The sequence below is a fragment of the Rhinolophus hipposideros genome (assembly GCF_964194185.1).
Source record: "Rhinolophus hipposideros genome assembly, chromosome: 4".
Classification (NCBI taxonomy): Eukaryota; Metazoa; Chordata; class Mammalia; order Chiroptera; family Rhinolophidae; genus Rhinolophus; species Rhinolophus hipposideros.
In genome coordinates, this window is record NC_138050.1 from 28,477,356 (window position 1) to 28,496,613 (window position 19,258).

Consider the following 19,258-nt stretch of genomic DNA (forward strand, 5'->3'; position numbering starts at 1 on the left):
CTATTATTTGATATGTTTGTGTGCGTGTATATGTCTTGGTATTTGACATCCTCTGAAGTTTTGCAAAATATCCTAATGCTTTATATCTCAAAGCAAACAGATCAAAACACCTTTTTCTGTCACATGATAAATATATTTTTGCCTTAAAGTATTTCCCTAGGTTTTGTTTTTCATGTTTTCTTATCTAGTGTCCTTGTATTCTTCTTTGGCATCAATTATGCTTATCCTCATGTGGCTAGTTTTTCTGTAAGATTAGAAAGAAGCTATTATATATTTATATATAATATATTGATTTTATTTATATATATGCTGCTGTGTTACATGTACCCATTGACTGTGACTAATGCTTTTACTATTTTTTTGTTCTTTGCTTTCCCATCTTCTGTTTTACTTTAACAATAATACTTTGTGACACTTCTTTTCCTTCTTAGGGAGCCTGAGGAATTTTATAAAGCGTTAGATTTTCATAGTATTAATAATAATAAATACCCCATCCCCAATCCTGTATGGGGCCTTTTGGTACAAAATTCTACATGTTCCCCAAAACTAGAATATGGTAACTATGATATGTCACCACACCGGGAGTCAACAGTGGTAGTCACTACACCATGGATTAAAGAGAAGTGGGGGGAAAAGAAAAACTTCCCTAATTAAAACTGTAGGTGGGAAATGTCAATTAAATAAAATGCAATTACGTTAAACGATTGTTTTTTAATAAGTGATAATATACATATTAACAGATAAAGTAACTACACAGAAATTAAGAGTATTTATTTTTGGTTTGCGTAGATTAAAATTTAGACCGTCTCTTAAAGTGGATGGTTCCTCTGAAAATGGTCCAGTAGCACTTATTAACCACACATGTAGGGAATGTTTTTGCAGACTGAATAAATTATAGTAAAGAGAAAAATGCTTATTGTAGACGTTTTATTTATTATACAACATCCTGACCTTTTGTTAATGATTAAAATGAAAATTTCACAGTGCTGGAAAGCATGACAAAGAGAAAGCTGTGGATTCCGTTACCCCCACAGCTGGGTGCAGGTTCCTGGTATTTTGCCAGGTACTACCTCTGCTCCAGTCAGTATTCCTTAGCTCACATAAGCCTATACGCAAATCCTAGCTCCTTTACCAACTGACTTTGTAACCTTGGTCAAGCTGCTTAGCAGTTCAGATCTGCAGAAAATTTTAGGACAACCCTGGAATAGACTGTCTAGAACAGTATCAGCCCAGACATTGGAATAAAGTCATATAAATTATGGGTTCATAAACCTCAATGGAGCTAATAGACTTTTAAACTATTCTCCATTACTGCAGTAAGAAATACATGGTACATCAAAACCCACATATGCATATACACTTACATCTGAAATGTTTTCCAGAATAGTACAAATCCTCATTTTATGAAGTGTGCCCTGGTATTTTCTATTCTATTTTTTATTGCATTCCCCATTTATACAAATGCTAGTTGAAACTCAGTCAGATAATTTCACGATGTACAAAGGATTGGAGCCCACCATTTCAAAAACACTGCTGTGGAAGTCCCCTTCTCCCAGAGGGACTGAAGTTCCCCCACGTGACCATAGAAAGCTCTGCATACAGTTAATGGGTGCTGGTAGCACAACTGTGATACGTGAGAATAAAGTACCTTTTTCCTGGCCTCCCATATAAGGAATAGATAGCAGGTGCCCCAGGATGAGTTACCGTAAGTACACCGCGGAAGAACTCACCCTCCAGCCTGCCAACTAGACTAGGGGATTTGTAGGAATTTCTGTCTCTGGGCTCAGACCTTGATCACAGTGTGACCTCAATAGCAGTCACTCGGTGTCTTGTTTATTATTTCTCAAATAGCCACCCAAAAAACCTTAAATTGTAAGGAATTCTTATTTCCGTTTTTCCAGGTAAAGATTCTTTATGTATCTCTGAAATATGTACTATCACCCACTACTTCAGGTTCATAATCTGTCCAAAGAAGCAGATCACATCGTCTCTTTAGAAATTCTAGATGACAACCCTTAAGAAAGCCTTAGAATTCTGAACGAAGCTCACTAGAAGGATTAACTGTGCTAAGCATAATGAGAAAATTGCTTCATGGCTTCTAAACGCAAAACTCTTAGCATGCCGTCCTATTTTATTCTTTTTTATAAATATAATTGTAGGGAATGATCATGGTGCTAAGGGTTCAGTAAACTGCCTACTTTGCTTTTAAGTGAAGACTGAACCGAAGCTTCTAAATGATATCTACTGTTTAAAAGAATTTCTATTAAGTGCCATGATCCTTTAATGATGATTCCTGAGAGCTTTGACTACAAAGTTTAGAGATGACATGTGAGAAGTATGGGGTCTCAGCCAAAACCGATGGACATGGACAACTAAAGAGAACAAAGTCTTTAGCTCCAACACCAGTCCCTTTCCAGAAACTAAAATTATTCCCCTGGACCAAGGAATTCATTTAGCCTAATGTACTGGAAAGAATCACACAGGCCTATATGCAAGTCCTAGCTCCTGCTTTTATTTACTTTGTAACCTTGAGCGAGTTACTTAATTTCTTTGAGCCTCAATTTCCTCACAAGTAAAGAGGGAATAATCATACCTATCTCTTGGCTCACCAACTTCAACAGTCTGGCAACCCTACTACATTTCACTTGCAAACGCTCTTCCACACCACTCAACAGTTATTTCAAATCTTCCTACTGTACGCAAAACTCCAATCCCTCAGCTCGCTCAGCAGATGACCTTGCATTCTATTCAACAACGACAATAACAACAACAACAAACCCAGAAACCTTCAGAGGGAGTTCTCTTAATTTCCTGTAAACAAATCTCGGTCCCTATATGTATGGATTTACCCTTCCACCCTTTTCTCATCACATTCAAGGCTAATCTTTTCATGAGTACTCTTGATCCATCCTATATCTTCAAAATTACCCCACTCTGCTGGCACCTTCCAGTCAACATTTGAACATGCTGAAGCTTCTCAGTGTCTTTTAAAAATACATAAATAAATCCTGAGTCCACCACCTATTCCATCTCCACCCTTCCTTTCCTTCTCCCCTGACCACCAGGCTTCTGCACAGAAGATGCGCATTCACTATTTTCCTGTCTTTACCTTCCCCTTACTCCTGCTGCACAGTCTGGCTTCTGCAGTACTCCTTTCTCATAACCGACCTCTGCCACTACCACTCATTACAACGGATAGCTTCCAGAGTAATCGGTATTGCTATGTCAATAGCATCGATGAATACCCTGTCGTCTTTATCACATTTGAGTTCTTGATAGCCTTTAATAGTTAGCCTGTCTCTCCTCACTGAAATATCCTTTTCCCTTAGCTTCTGTGATACCACATTCACCTGAGCTTTCTTCCTGATGTTTTGACAGCGACACTTTATTTAGTTGACTCACCTTCCTCCACCTGATCCTTAAACATTGCTGTTGCTCAGGACTCTCCTCTTTTCAGAATATTATCACGCTGCGTTCTCTCATCCACTCTTCTGGCTTCTGTTGCATTCCATGTGCTGTGTTACATTCTGTGTGCTACCAGATCAATAAGTGCTGCTTAGATCTCCCTCCTCGAGCTCCAGACATCAACTACATAAAATCTATCCAAGTAGCTCTGGAACATGTCCATCTGGCTGTCTTCCAAGCATCTCAAACTCCACGTGTCTCAAACTGAACCCATCAACTACTTAGGTTATCTGTTACTGCATAACAAGCCATGTCAAAACTCAGTAGCTTAAAAGAACAATCTGTTATCTCTCAGGGTTCTATAGATGGACTAGGCAATTCTTGTGTTTTTGTGTGGGTCTCGCATGCAGTTGCTCTCAGATGCCAGCCGGGTTTGTGTGAACACCCCCCTGAGCTGTATGAGCTGTAAGGTGGCTCACTCACATGGCTGGCAGTAGATGCTACCTGTTGGCTGGAGCCCAGTTGTGGCTGCTGACTGTAACATCTAACCATGGCCTTTATATGGCTCATGCTTCTCAGAACATAGCAGCTAGTTCTGAAGAGGACTGTCTCAAGAGGGAGCATTCCAAGAGACAAGGCTTCTAGGATATTGGACACTCTAGGGTGTCACTACCATCACATCCTGTTGGTCAAGAAAGTCATTAAGATCAGCCCAGATTCATGGAAAGAAACATGGAGCTTCTCTATTGACTGGGGAAATGGCAGGGACATGTTGCATTAGGCCAAGAGAGATGGAAGATGTGGCCATCTTTGGAAAACACTATTGGCATATCATCTTTCTTTCCCAATTTTCCTCTCTTTCAGGGCTTTCTATATCAGCAAATGGCATCACCATTCACCTAGTGACGTGGGCCAGAAGTTTAGGAGTCGCACCTGACTACTCCTACTCTCTACTCGCGTGACTCCCACATTCAATTAGTCACCAAATTCTGTCAGTTCTAAGTCCAAGCTATCTCTTGGACCCCATTGTCTCTCACCTGGATTACAGACTCTTTTCTGTCTGGGATGTATGTCTCTAGTCTTGCTCATCCATTCTTTAAACATAAATCTGAGGTGTCAATACCCTGCCTGACCCCTTTCGGTAACCTAGATTCTGGCCAGACGCCTTTAAAAGACTTACGGAGCTCTCCACAATCTAGATGCTCATCACCCCATGTTATAATGTAAAAACAATATAGCAGGGAGATAGTGTATAGGCTCTTGAACTAAACCACCTGTTTCTTATCTTTGTTCTGATTTTTAGTGCCTTTATTATTTGTGACAAGTCATATAGCTTCTCTGTGCCTGAGTTATCTCATCCATTAGAGTGGTCTTGAGTAGTCAGTGTAAATACTTAAAATGGTGTACAGCACATAGTAAATGCTTGACCAATGTTGGTGATTATCGCGGTTACTATTTAATTACCTTCTTTGCTAAAGTATAAGACAAACATCATTATTTTTCCACTGCTCTGTCCCAAGCTTTTAACGCAATCATTGGCATGTAATAGGTACTCAGTAAGTATTTGTTGAATGAGTAAATGAAAACAGTAGGACTAAATGACGTAAAGTATATAAAGGGTCCAACAGAGGTCTTGTATAAAGTATACACGAAGCAAATGTTGGTTCAGTACAGTGGCTAAGAATTGAAGCTCTGCTACTCACTAGATGGCTTTAAGCAAATTGCCTTCTCTAACCTCCAGTTTCTTCATAAGATAATAGTGAGATTTAAATCAGATAATACATGTAGGCTGCCAAGCAGTGATTCGAACATGACAAGTATTTGATACATGTCAGTAATTACTCGTTCACTCTTTTTTCTGCAGTTCAAGAATATATGCTTGTATTTTTGTAGCAAATTTCTTAAGATGATAGATACTTAAATCAGCATCAATAATATCTTCTAAAGCAATAATAGAATCCCTATCATTTGTTATTTATATTTTTAGTTATTGGGATTTTATGAAAGGAATCTTATCCTTAATCTTCCTTTGAATGCATAGTATTCATTCATTCTATTTATTTATTGAGCATATATTACGTGCCATGCACAGAGCTAAGTTCTTAGAACACAGCATTGAAAAACAAGACAGTCACAGTTGTTGTTCCCAGAGCATGTGAATTTCTAGGCAAGACAGAAATCAACCAAGGACATTTCAGTACTAGATTTATTTGAAAGGAGGAATAAGACACATGCCAAAATTTAGCATAGTACAATTTGGGATAATATAAAACAAAATGAAAGGCCATAAATTTTGGTTAGTATAACTCTGACAAATGAGTTCTCCAATCCAAAAAAGAAAAAGAAAACTCTTTTGTATGAGTAGTAAACTAGGTGTGTGTCTATGTCTATATTCCGGGGGTGCCAAAAAAATGTACACAAGACTTGTATTCATCTTTTGTTATCAGTATATATTGAGTATTACAATTTTAATAATTTTTCCCTTTCTTAAAATGTGTATATATATTTTTTTAGCACCTACCTTTTAGAAAAGGTGTGTGTGTGTGTGTGTGTGTGTGTGTGTGTGTGTACATTTGGTTCATCCTATTTAAACAAAATAATTCAAATTGTTTTTAAATTTTCATTATTGTTCATCATGTATCATTTTAATCAAATACTAGACAATTTCAGTGAATTGGATTTTTTTAATTAAAGTTTATTGGGGTGACAATTGTTAGTAGTGTTACATAGATTTCAGGTGTACAATCCTGTAATATGTCATCTATATATCACATTGTGTGTTCACCACCCAGATTCAATTCTCTTTCCATCACCATATATTTGAACCCCTTTACCCTCATCTACCCGAGAGTAGATTTTACACGAGAATTAGATTTTGAGCATCTACACGAGAATTAGATTTTGAGCAAGTTAAAAGATTGCCTGTGAATTGAAGTGATGGGATTAACAGGGTTGCTGGAGCATTGAGCTTTATTCAATATTATTTATAGTATTTGAGTTGTTACAATGTATAATAGTTCCTTAATTAGGTGCAGTATTGATTTTGTCCATTAAGCTATTTTTTGCAAGGTAATGTTTTATTTCATTTAGCTTGTGATGTAACCCTCTCTATCTGCAATGTTAAGTTATGGCATGCGGTGGTTTATAAAAACATGTGTTGTTTTATCAGAGATCTCAAAGTCAAGGTATGAATCCAAGGTTAGGTGATAGAATTGGAGGGTGGGCTATTGATTGTCTATAAATGCCTAACCTTGCTTCCTGCCATCTTAATTATTTGTACCTCTGTGGGACTTAAGATGATATTATCATTTATCCCATCAACAATTGAGTTAGACTTTTGTAGTTGGATTTCTTCTCTGCCTTTCCATTTTAGTCATTATAGGCTTGTTTACTGACATCATATGCAGGCAGCAAATGCATGATATATATGGCAAAACATTTAGTGTTTTTGAACTTTCAGTATTTTTCTGATGTCACAAGATAATGTTCAGATAGATACCAAACCTACTAATTATCGGTATGATTTCAAATACGGTGTTTTGCCCTTAGGACATTGAGCATTGGTAAACTATTATTTGTAAAAATATCTCAGGATGCAGAGTACTTTTTTTAAGGCATTGTCTGAAAAATGCCACTTTACTAATGTGTTTTCATACAAACTGGGTATCACATAAATAAGCAGGAGCCGACTAACAATAGCTTTGCGTATGTGGCCTCTGACAACTATATTTTAAGACACTAAGACTGTTGTGACACATGCTTGCTGATGAAAAGAAAACATCACAGTTAGTAGGTGAAAAGACTGCTGGTGGCTCCCACATTCAGGCACAACAGGACACATTGAAAAAAATCTTCAAGATGATACCCTATTGTGTTTGAAGACATGGTACATCTCACTCTTACTGTGATGGCTTTAATTGGTTTGATTCCTAACCTACAAGCTTTGAGTTTAGAATAACCAAGGGGCACTCTGTTGCCCTGTCTATTTTTCACTCCATCTTTCCTCCTTTTTCTCTTAGTGAAACCTACAGACAACCTTAGCGTTTCCTATGATCATTCCCAGGTTCAGACTCTGGGGATTGAAGGATGGAGTGATCTCAGTGAGGGAGGAGAAAGCACTACAACCAGCCCTCCTTTAATTTCCTCTGAAGCCAAAGTTTTCTGGAATTCAGGACATGATGAAAGACATCTGTGTCCAGGCTTTTATCTAAGAGGACTGAGGAGCTTCAGAGGAAAAGGTTGTGCAAGTATTTACAAGTTTATCAAACTGTGTCAATGGCACACAGACAGCCAGGTGTGTTGACAATCAGTCCACAGCATTTGAAAATACTAATGGGAGTGACCACAGTTGGCCAAATGAGAGAATGGCCATGACTTCAAAACCCACACTGCATGATTTAAAAAAGACAAAGCCCCTTCATAGAACTCTAGTCCCCTGACAGTCAAACTACAGGCTTTAGTAGGAACATTATATTAATACTAATCTAAGCAGTCGGTTCAGTGAATTTCAGTAGAGAAAAAGCAGTGATGTCCTTCTAGCTACATCACTGATTATAATGAGAAATCAAGCCTGCACCTACCTTTTAGAAAAGACATGTTCTAGGACTTCAATTCAAAAGAAATTCATTCTAAATAGTGTAATCATTTCAAGCAAATAAAATTCGATAGGCACTTAAAAATGACAATTGTAAGGGGGGTAGGGGGAGGGAGATGAGGGTAAGGGGGATCAAATATATGGTGATGGAAGGAGAACTGACTCTGGCTGGTGAACACACAATGGGATTTATAGATGATGTAATACAGAATTGTACACCTGAAATTATGTAATTTCATTAACAATTGTCACCCCAATAAATTAAAGGAAAAAAAATGACAATTGTATTTCATAACAAAAGCTAGACTGGATCTTGGATCTTCCAACTATTTTGTTCTTGTACCCCTAAAACAAAATGTGTATACAAATTTAAATTAAATTTCATTTCTTGTGACCATACTACTCTTAAGTGTTTTTAAAAACCTGTTTTTAAAAAAAGCTGTTTTTTTCTGTATTGAATCATGCTTATAAGTATTAGTTGTACACATTTGACTGAAATCAACCTAATTATTACATAAACATGTTAAACATTTTGATAATTATTAATATAAAACTTGAAAATACCACTCTGAATGAGAAAAATGGGGAGTTTTTCAAAGTTTATGTATTCATGTATGAATATTGTTTATTATAAGAGCAAAACACAATTCGATAGGAATTCTATTCCTGTTTTCCTGTTTTATAAATATAAGCATGAAAAATCTTGCTACAAAATAAGCACATGGGAATGGAAGGATTTTTTTTTTTTAGAGTGATGCTGTTCAATTATGTAAAATCCTTCTTAGTTATATGTCAAAAATCACATTGTGATCTATTTTCAAAAAGAATGTGTAGTGGTCTACAAGCTGTCAATTCCACCACATATCTTCTTCAGTTTTATTAAAAACAAAGAATTGGCAACTACCTACTTTCAAAAGGATTTGTTACCGTCTTCTGAATCAATCTATATTCTGTTTCTGTGGAGTGTACTAAAAAAGGCTGTACCAAGGTTTAGCAAAATACTGTTAATTATACCTGTATTCTTTTACTTAGCGGCACCTTGTTTAATCTGGTATGTGCAGAATTTGGTGAAAAATGGAACTATTGTTCATTTCCATTCACTTTTGTTATTATAATTCTTTTTGAAGGCTTCTATCATATTATATGCTTCAAATATCTCTATTTAATTGGCTCATTTAATTTATGGGAAATGCCTACTATCTAATTTACTGGCAGAGTTAGTACTCATTAAAACCAAACTTCCTGTCAGAAAAAGTCTGACTTATTTTTTTTTTCAGTTCAAATAAATTAATATACATTTTGTCACAGCCATCTCAGTTCTGGATTCCTACTCTAGGGAGATACCGTGTTTCCCCCGAAAATAAGACACAGCCGAACAATCAGCTCTAATGCATCTTTTTTTAGTCTTATATCATTATTAATCTTATATTGTTTTACTATAAGACCAAGTCTTATAATATAATATAATACCAGGTCTTATATTAATTTTTGCTCCAAAAGACGCATTCAAGCTGATTGTCCGGCTAAGTCTTATTTTCGGGGAAACATGGTAGTAGAGAGATAAAGCACAAATCCTTGCCATGAGTTTGATTTAAAAAGTCATCACTGCCTTTAATTTTTACCTTATTGATGCTCTCTTTGCAATCACGAAACTCTTCAGCAGTTGAAAAGCGTTGTTTGACAATGGTTGGGGTGGGCGATGAGGGCATTAAACAAAAATGTTTACCTCCCCCGTGATATATCAGATTTCAAAACCTACCAGCAGCCTTAAATACTTCATTTCTTAACGCCACAGTTTGTCATTAATAGAAATGTGTATAAAACAGGGAAAGACACTGAAGCCTTACCTTGGATTCATGGTGTCTTGAATAAAGGGGGCTTCGTCTAGAGTAATACTTTAAAATGTGCCTTTGTTGGACACCCTAGAAGATTTATGCTTCAAGACAGGGTGCTATAGTAAGATTCTGGATGTATGCCTTTCTGTTGTAACGAGAGTCTACGTGTGGAAGTTGATGCAGTTCTAGAAATTATTCCCTTAAAACAGTTTGCCCCTCTCCTCATTGAAAAGTCTTCATGCAGTCATCATACCTCAGGGTGTCACTACTCTTGTCTGAAGATTCCTGGACCAGTCACCTCCATGGGCACTTGAACTCTGAGATTCTATGATGTTATGGTTACTTCGGCTTTTTCATTATAGGGAGAAAAATACCAGTGATAGTAACTACTACTCATTCAAGCACATTCAGTCAACCTTGGTTCTTGTGTTTTACAAATGAAAGAACCATCTTTCTGAAAAAGAGCCACCTGTTAAATTAGCCATGGGACTAATTGGATAAGTAGATACGCTTACTGACACAACAGTGGGCACACATAGTTCAGTGAAAAAGATTTTAACCCCTCCATATCAGTAGGGAGAGAAAGCAGCAAAACACAACCTCTGAAATCCTACAAGTCAGAACTTGACTATTATTTCCAAAGCTAACTCTCTTGGGCAAAAATGATGTTTGGGGGAAAAAAGAAACCTGTGGTTGGAGCCAGTTTATGCTTACCAGCTTTCAAAGCACAGGTGTGCTATTAAAGCCACTAAAAACCATTTATAGCAACAGTAGATAAGATCACCACCAGACTGTAGATTAAATCTAAACCACATTAGCTTCAGATAATAACAATAGAGCTTGTTAATAATAATAAAGTATAATGATAGCCTTACAAATGTATGAACTTGATGAATGTGTCCAAATATGAACCATTTCCATATTTAAATATGACATATGTACTAATAGATCTTAGTGGGGAAATAAAGACTACTCTATTCAGTATATAAAAATAGTTTCATGTGGAAGTCAACCAAAAGACAAAAATTAGCAACCTGTTATAAATTATAACACAAAGAATATGATGTCATATTATCCATGGTAGTTTTTATTACACAAGAATTGGTCATTTCTTCCTAATAAAAATAACTATAACTTTATGTCTTAAAATTGAAACCGAAGCAGATTTTCTAGTGTGGTTCAGTCAGTTAATATGTCTGATTTTACATGAAATAGATAAATTTAAAACTTAGTAATTTAAAATAATATTTTTGTTTTAATAAAAAACAAAGATTATACAACTGATTATACAGAGGGTGCCAAAAAAAATGTATACACATTTTAAGAAAGAAAAAAAAACTATTAAAATTTTAATATTCAATATATTCCGATAACAACAGATACATACAAGTCACGTTTGACTTCTGCGATTACAAGAGGTGCTTGAAGTGGTTACCATCAGTGTCCAGTGCTTCTGATTACAGCGAACTACTGCGTGAGCAACGTTGACCAAAGTGTCCACTTGTATACATTTTTTTGGCACCCCCGGTACAAAACACATAGTTTTGGAATTATGCAGACCTCAATTTTAATCTTGACTCTTCCAATCACTTTGGCCACATAAATTACTTTTCTGAGCCTTAGTTTCTTCATCTCAAAATAAGATCCACTTCAGAGAGTTTATTTGAATTTTAAAACAGATAATACAGGTGAAACCATCTGACATGTTGTAGGTTTTCAGTAAAGGTTAGCTCCATTTCTCTTTTCCCCCTCTTCAATCTTTTCAATAAAAGATAATTTGTGACAAATGTAGGTAGGTACCTATGCAGAAGCATCCAAAATGAAAACTAGAAATTGGTCACAGGTATTTGAAACTTTCTACAAAATAAAGAAAGATGTCTGGATAGATAGGAAGCAAAAATAATTTCTGGGTGGTAAGATTATATTTTTTTATCTTTGTGTTGATACATGAAAAGTTACAATAATTACTGTAACCCAATTTCTAACTTTTCTTCCCTAGAGCATTTTATATTACTAAATTAGTTCAAGAAAAATAGATATGAGAGCTGATGAGTTGTTAGCAGTTATGATTATGCACATCAGGAAAACAGAGAAGTGAAATTGTAAATAATGGATTTTAACTAAGCTGTCTTTTAACTAAGCTTTCTCCTGACTCATATCTACCTTATCTGCACTGTATCCTAACTCATCTCTCCACTCCCATGCTTCCCACACTACTGCACTTGAATGTCATTGAAACAATGACTTCATTTCACCTTTAGCCTGATCAGAACTTTAAATGGGCCTCCATTTCACTGTAGGTGTCCTTTGCACCTGACGGTACATGTTTCATTGCAGGATACACTAGTCCAGGTAGAAAACAGTCCCAACATTTACAATTAATAGACTCTCCCTCATACTTCACATTTATCTATCACACTTATCTATAGACCCTTATGGCTATAAATTAGATCAAGGGGTGCCCTCCCCAACACACACATATACACAGACACACACACACACACACACACACACACGCATATACACAACACAGGAACAAACAAGTAATTGCCTTTGTGACACTGAAATACAATTTACCCATACTAAGTCTACTTCAAGTATCTATTTTTAAAACATGCCATACATTATATGCATAGTAACATAATGCTAGTAAATATATATATCTTCAGGGAAAAGAGTAAAAGAATGCTCTTTGATAGAGTTGAAAATATACAAAACATCACTAACATGCAATATAAAAACTAGATTCTTTAACCTGTCATTCAAGGCCCTCCACAAACTAAGGTCATTTTCCCTTTCCAGCTTATCGCCCATTACTCCCAGGACAAAGCCATTACTGACTTCCATTCATTCAATACCAACTGAGAGCCAAACACTTTGTATAATGCAAGCCTCACAATAGACCTGTGATTTGCATTATTTCTATCCCCATTTTACCAATGAGGATTAGTATCTTCCTTTAGGTCACACAGCTAATTAGTGACAGAGCAAGGATTCAAACCCAGGTTTGTCTGACCCCAAAACCAGTTTCTCAACTGCTTTTCTAGCCAAATGGATCTCTCCGCTCATCATCACCCTAACACATGCCATGTTTTTAATCGTGATGTTCACCCCAACTCAGAAACCTTGTCCTACATGTCATGTTCTTTAAAGTTTACCTCAGAACTTAATTAACTCTTCTGTGAAATATTTCAACCTCCAGCTACAGTGCTATCACCTCCCTCTGACCTTTAATCATCTATTACTTTAGATTGTCCTTTAATTTATCAGTTTGTAGATGTCTTCTCAGCCAGGTAATTAGTTGCTTGATGGGAGAAGTCATGGAAACCAGAGTCGACAATCTCGAAGGTTCTACCTGTTGGGTTATATTTCTTCCTATCACCTACAGTTCTATGACCCTAGTAGACACTCAAAAATGAACTCAATGTTAAGGAGAGAACTCTTCATAGACAGTCAGAAGACACTCTTTTGTCATTAAATTAAGATCATTCACAAGTCTCTGATTTGAAATTTAGTCCTCTAAGTGTGGAATTAACATTTTCTCTGGAGGCTATTATATAATAGATGTTGTATAATATTATATACTATCTCAATTAATTTTCAGGTTAATGTTTAAAAGAGACAAACTTAGTAGTAAGTCAGTCTTATGACTTTAAAACGATTGACCTGATAGAGAATGATTTGTCCAGTTTCATTCTGTTCCTTAGGCTTGTGTTTTTATTTCTGTTTATTTATCTTAAGGCAAGTTATTTGTGTTTATTTCTCTTAAGGCAAGTTATAAAACCTCCTCTATCACTAATCCCCTCAGAATAACTGAGAAAGAAACTTAGCAAAGAGGGACAGAGGGCAACAGCAGACCAAAGAAAAAGGAGTCTTGGATCTGTTTCCTAAAACCAGGTCATGCAGAAAGAAAGGAGATGGTCTCTATGAGGTTACAGAAATTCAGGCAGCAGAGTCTTTGTTCCTACAGGTTGAAGGTCATTGAGAGAGACCATTCAAGTGTGCCTGCTAAGGCTGAAAGTGAATTTGAGATGAGGGTCAAAAGAAAAAGGAAAAGTTGTAGCAGCCTACATCAAAAACTTTGTAAGAATTTAAACTTACCTCTTCTTCCCGTCCCCTCAGGATGTTCCCACTACCCCTTCTCTATTTCCCTTCCAGCATCTGATTTTTCATTCATTCTGATAAATAGTGTAGAGGCAACTACTTGAATCAGGGCCATTGATTGGTTCTGTTGTTTGTTTAAGGATTGATTTGAAAATCTCCATAATCCATCCTGCCTTACTTTACACTTCAGTATGTTTAGAATGACTGGTAAGTACCAGACTTAATCTCTCCTAAGAAATAACAAGACATATAATTTGCGGGATAATTGTGTTTCAAGTGATCAAGAAAAACTGTAGGTGTGAAAACAGTTTCAATAATAGGCATACCTTGCAGGAAGTCGAAGGATTTTGACTTAAATGTCTTCAAAAATGTGTTAGTTGAACAATATCTAACAAAAAGCTTTTAAAGTGAAAAGTACGTGAGAGCATTTCATTTATCAGAGGAATGTGAAATGTCTGAGCATCTAGAGAAATAACTTTTTTGAAAGGAAGGTTGTTTGGGGTATCTCTGTTTGTTATTGTTTTAATTTGGGGTTATTCTTCAATGGATCTCTTACATTCAGGAAAATTAGGTGGATTTATGCAAGAAAATAACACCATAGATTCCGGAGAACTTGATATTGGCCGAAGAGCAAACCAAGAGGTTCCTCCCGGGGTCTTCTGGAGATCACAGCTCTTTATTGATCAGCCACAGTTTCTTAAATTCAATATCTCTCTTCAGAAGGATGCATTGATTGGAGTGTATGGCCGAAAAGGCTTACCACCTTCCCATACACAGGTAAAAGTAGACTTTGTTGTCAATAAAATGAAAACGGCTAGTTTGCATTTTTAAAGTTAGTCTGTCTCTTAAGTTCAGCTGTTTAACTGTTTGACCACTTTTGTATTGATCTTTTACAGTGAGAAGAATTTTGAATGTAGATTACACTTATCTTGAGGTTTTTGAATTAGTAGGAAGAACAGCATTTTCTTCCTGACTTGCTTTAACCATTGATTGATTAAAATGTGCTAAAATTTGTAACATAATGAATATGGAACATCATCTGAGCACCAGGGATTTTTCCAGTATTTTACAAAGATCCTATGGTTATTTCAGATGATCTTATTCCTTTCATGTTATAGATGCATTAACATTTCATCTCAAACATATATTCATTCTGTTAAAAATATATTTTATATATACTGGGGGTGTCAAAAAAATGTATACAAGTGGACACTTTGGTCAGCGTTGCTCAAGCAGTAGTTCGCCATAATCAGAAGTGTCTGGACGCTGATGGTAACCACTCTGAGCACCTCTTGTAATTGCAGAAGTCAAATGTGACTTGTATTCATCTTTTGTTATCGGTATATATTAAGTATTACAATTTTAATACAGTTTTCCTTTCTTAAAATGTGTATACATTTTTTGGCACCCTCTGTATATATTTTTCCTTAATGCCAGATTTGCTCTTAGTAAAGAATGATTGGAACATAAATATAAATATGATATGAACTTCATCAACTCAAGCCACAATTGCTCATCTACAAATGAGGAACAGTGAAATAAAGAGGCAAAAGAGCTTTCATAGATAACCAAGGATAATCACATTAGTGTGGTACTCAAAACAATTCAAACATTCCTATATCATAGACTAGACTCAAACATAAAAGTCAATTCCTTTCATGAAGATCACTTCACAATAATAGATAGAGAGGTACTGTCAATGATTTCACAGGCTTTTTCATAATCTAATATGGTCATGGTGTATAAATTGGAAATTGTGGTTTAAAGGAGGTCCAATTATGTATAAGAGAAATTATTTAAATTACCTACCGTAAAATTGGAGCTCAGACTTCTCCCAAGATCAACAATGATGTTAGTAAATACAAGACTTCAAAAACTGAAATAGATGGTTAATTTAAACTGACGATTGGATGAGCTTCAAGTTATACTTAATAAACAGTTTTTTTAACCCATGGAATTTCATGGTGATTTTAATTTGATTTCTAAAGAGAGGACTTGGAGATTTTCATGTATGCTTTATGTTATGTAATTTTGTGAGAAATGCTTTTTCTATAACATAGGAATATAAAATAGGAAATTATAAAGAAAAATGAATCACATATGCATAAAAATTCTATATTTAAAGAAAGATAAGTAAGAAAATTTGAACATGACTTCACTAATGTCATTGTGAATAAGGGAAAGTGTCATATATATACATGAAGTATACAGTTGTAAAATTTTTGACTATCATGCTTTGCTGTATTCATTTTTTTATTTAACGTTTTTCAAATCTAGATTATTAAAGTAAATGCCTTTAATCTTACACATCTTACACATCAAATACTTCTTATTGTGTACTAGTGTCCAATTTTACATTTTAGATTACAGTTACATTTGTCTCCCCTTTATGTTATAGGCAATACTAACAAGGCTGTAGTAATCAGATTTTCTTAAATGTAAGTGGACCCCTGTAACTTCAATGATAAGAGCTAGATTGCATTTATAGCAATATTCCAATGAAATAGAAAAAATAGATATTGTCCATTGAAACCACGCATGTGATTAAGTTATTTTCATATAACTCAAGACACATAACTGTAAGCTAATAGATAACACAACAGTGAACATGTAACCTATAAAAGTAAATTGCAAAAATAATTTCAGGAAAAAAGTAATGTATCATGCACTTTATAGGTTTATTTAAAGATTTATGATAGATTCTTTGCAAGTTATATATACCATATAAGATTAGGGAAATAAAAGGTGCAGTTTGAAGGTTTTTTCATAATTCTTCTGATATTTAAACAAAATGTGTGTGTTATCCACTTTTCTTTTCTATCACATTTTCTTAAGCTTCACAGTTCTTAGAGTTCCTTTTTCTGGTGTATTCAAGATCAGCAGAGCAAACAACTGTTTCTGAGTTCAGTGTTTAAACATGAAATATGCTATAAAGCAGCCCAAATTGAACATTTCTCTGTTTATGGGGAACATTAAATACATCAACCTGAAATAATTAAAATTGGCCAACCATTCAGAATAGTCACTTGAGTTTTTAAAGTCTTTGTGACCCTTTAAAAAAATGACCGCTTGATTCTTGCCAAGGAATCAATTGACTTTCTTCTCCCTGATGCCCAATTTATTCTCCTGGCCAGTTAGAAGTCTAAGGAGCAATTTAACGCTTTATCATTAATAGTGGACTGTATCATTTAAGTGCATTTGCATGAAGGCTATTTTAGAATGGGAGTTGGAAACCTGGGTTCTAAGCATACACCCTTCCCACTTTTTGACCTTGTGACCTTGAGCATATCACTTAACTTCTCTGCACCTTAGTGTCTGGCTGTAAAATGAAAGAATTGGGTCAGATGATCTGCAAAATCTCTTCCTGCTTTGTATTTCCAAGATTTACAACAAGACTATGCCACTACCAAAAAGTTATTCAAGAACATAGTTAAGTATTCATAGATTCTGAGTTCTCATCATTTTAGTAACTGAATTGAGTTAAGCATACAGATTAGCCTAACTGTTCAAAAATGAACCACGAAGATTCCTTTATCAAGTATAGGTATTGTCTCATGATCGCTCCCCAAAGTGGGGAAGCTGAAATTTGCCCTAAAAATTTCATAAGATCCTAAGACTTGCCCCCACAATAAAATCCTTGTCTCTACCTTTTGAATAGGTACTACAAACCAAACCTCATGACACTCAAGTTTGCCCATAAGTGATTATTTTACACCCTAAGAATAAAGATTATTTAAATATATTAAATTCCATATAATTTGTTTATTTCTTGTAGTGATGGTTTTAGCATTGAGTGGGGAATTTGTCTTTAGGTATTTGAATAACCCTCCTGAAGTCGTGTGAAACGCCCCTACAGAGCAGCCTACAACTGGGTAGATACTCAGAACTGTCAGGGACTCCCACTTCCACCTTCACGCCCGCTACTCCACCCTTATTTTATTGTTCATAGTGTGATGCAATGGTGGTTTCTATGATGAAAGTGGCGATGATGAGGATGATCTGGAAAGACCAGTTCGAACTCAACATTTCCTCCCTTTCAGTTTTTCATTTATAGTGCTTAATGTTAAAGAAGAAAAATATTTATATGCAATGGGAACTTGCATACAAAAAGAAATTCTTTCCTGTCTCTGCTATGCTAATACACATATTTAAATCTGATGAAAAAATGAAAGGTTTGAGATACAGGCAGCTTTCAAGAGGCACTGAATTAATTTTCCTCTGGTAATTTTGGGATATAATTCCAGTGAAATTTTTGCAGGTCAAGTAGCCACACCAGTTATTCTTTTCATCTTTGTCAAGATATAAATGCAAAAATTTTTTTGAATACCAATTAAGTTGTAGCTTTTTCATATATTTCTCACAGTTGAATAATGATATAATGCAGTTTTACTACACACAAAAATGCTTTTATGTTGAAATAAAAATTTTAATAAGTCAGAAGCTGAATTAGATATTCTAAATTCTGGCCATTAGTAACACCTTGTTTCCCCAAAAATAAGACCTAGCCGGACAATCAGCTCTAATGCATCTATTGGAGCAAAAATTAATATAAGACCCGGTATTATATTATATTATATTATATTATATTATATTATACCAGGTCTTATAGTAAAATAAGACTGGATCTTATATTAATTTTTTCTCCAAAAGACGCATTAGAGATGACTGTCCAGCTAGGCCTTATTTTCCGGGAAACATGGCAGTAGAGGTCTGTCATCAATACTGCGGCAACATATTTAACTGTAATTCCCAGAATCCCAACAATGTATTTTATTCCAATCTGATTGTATTAAGGGATTCATATAGTATACTTTTCTTTAAATAGAATCCTGATGAAATTCTATTTGAGGAATCTATCAGAAAGTAGAATATTGATAAGTCACATGCATAGTACCTTAATATTAATGACTAATATATAGTACTGTAGTATACTTATACCATAAGCACATGCCTCGGGAATAAAATGAAACTGGTAAGAGTCTATAGAAATGGAATCATTCTACTTTTTAAGAAGCTATTATATAACAATTTCATTAAAACTATATTGGAAAGTCTTTGCAGTGTCTTCCAAATGCACTGCATCATCTCCGGTTACAAAATTTTACCCGACTCTAATCAATTGCATTCCATACTTATAATTATCTTTAAATTTGCCAGTTAAATTCTTCTAGCTACCCAATGTTCATGATTCATCTTACTAAAGCAAAACTTGAGTGTAATGATGACTATCATAATAATAATTGGGCATGCTTACTGTTATTGTCATCTCTTCAGAAACCCTCCATTGTTTAATTTTTTAGACTTTTGATCAGAGCTGTAA

The 19,258-nt window shown here is 35.2% G+C and overlaps 1 protein-coding gene across 11 annotated transcripts in view; it reads left to right on the forward strand.

Moving 5' to 3' along the window:
• The window catches only part of TENM3 (teneurin transmembrane protein 3), a 955,259-nt gene that overhangs the window by 818,730 nt on the left and 117,271 nt on the right, over window positions 1-19,258 (forward strand). For all 11 annotated transcript variants that reach the window (XM_081046184.1, XM_081046189.1, XM_081046188.1 and 8 more), the window contains one exon: window positions 14,501-14,715. In XM_081046184.1, the coding sequence (XP_080902310.1) occupies window positions 14,501-14,715 (215 nt within the window). The remainder of the gene's footprint in view (window positions 1-14,500; window positions 14,716-19,258) is intronic.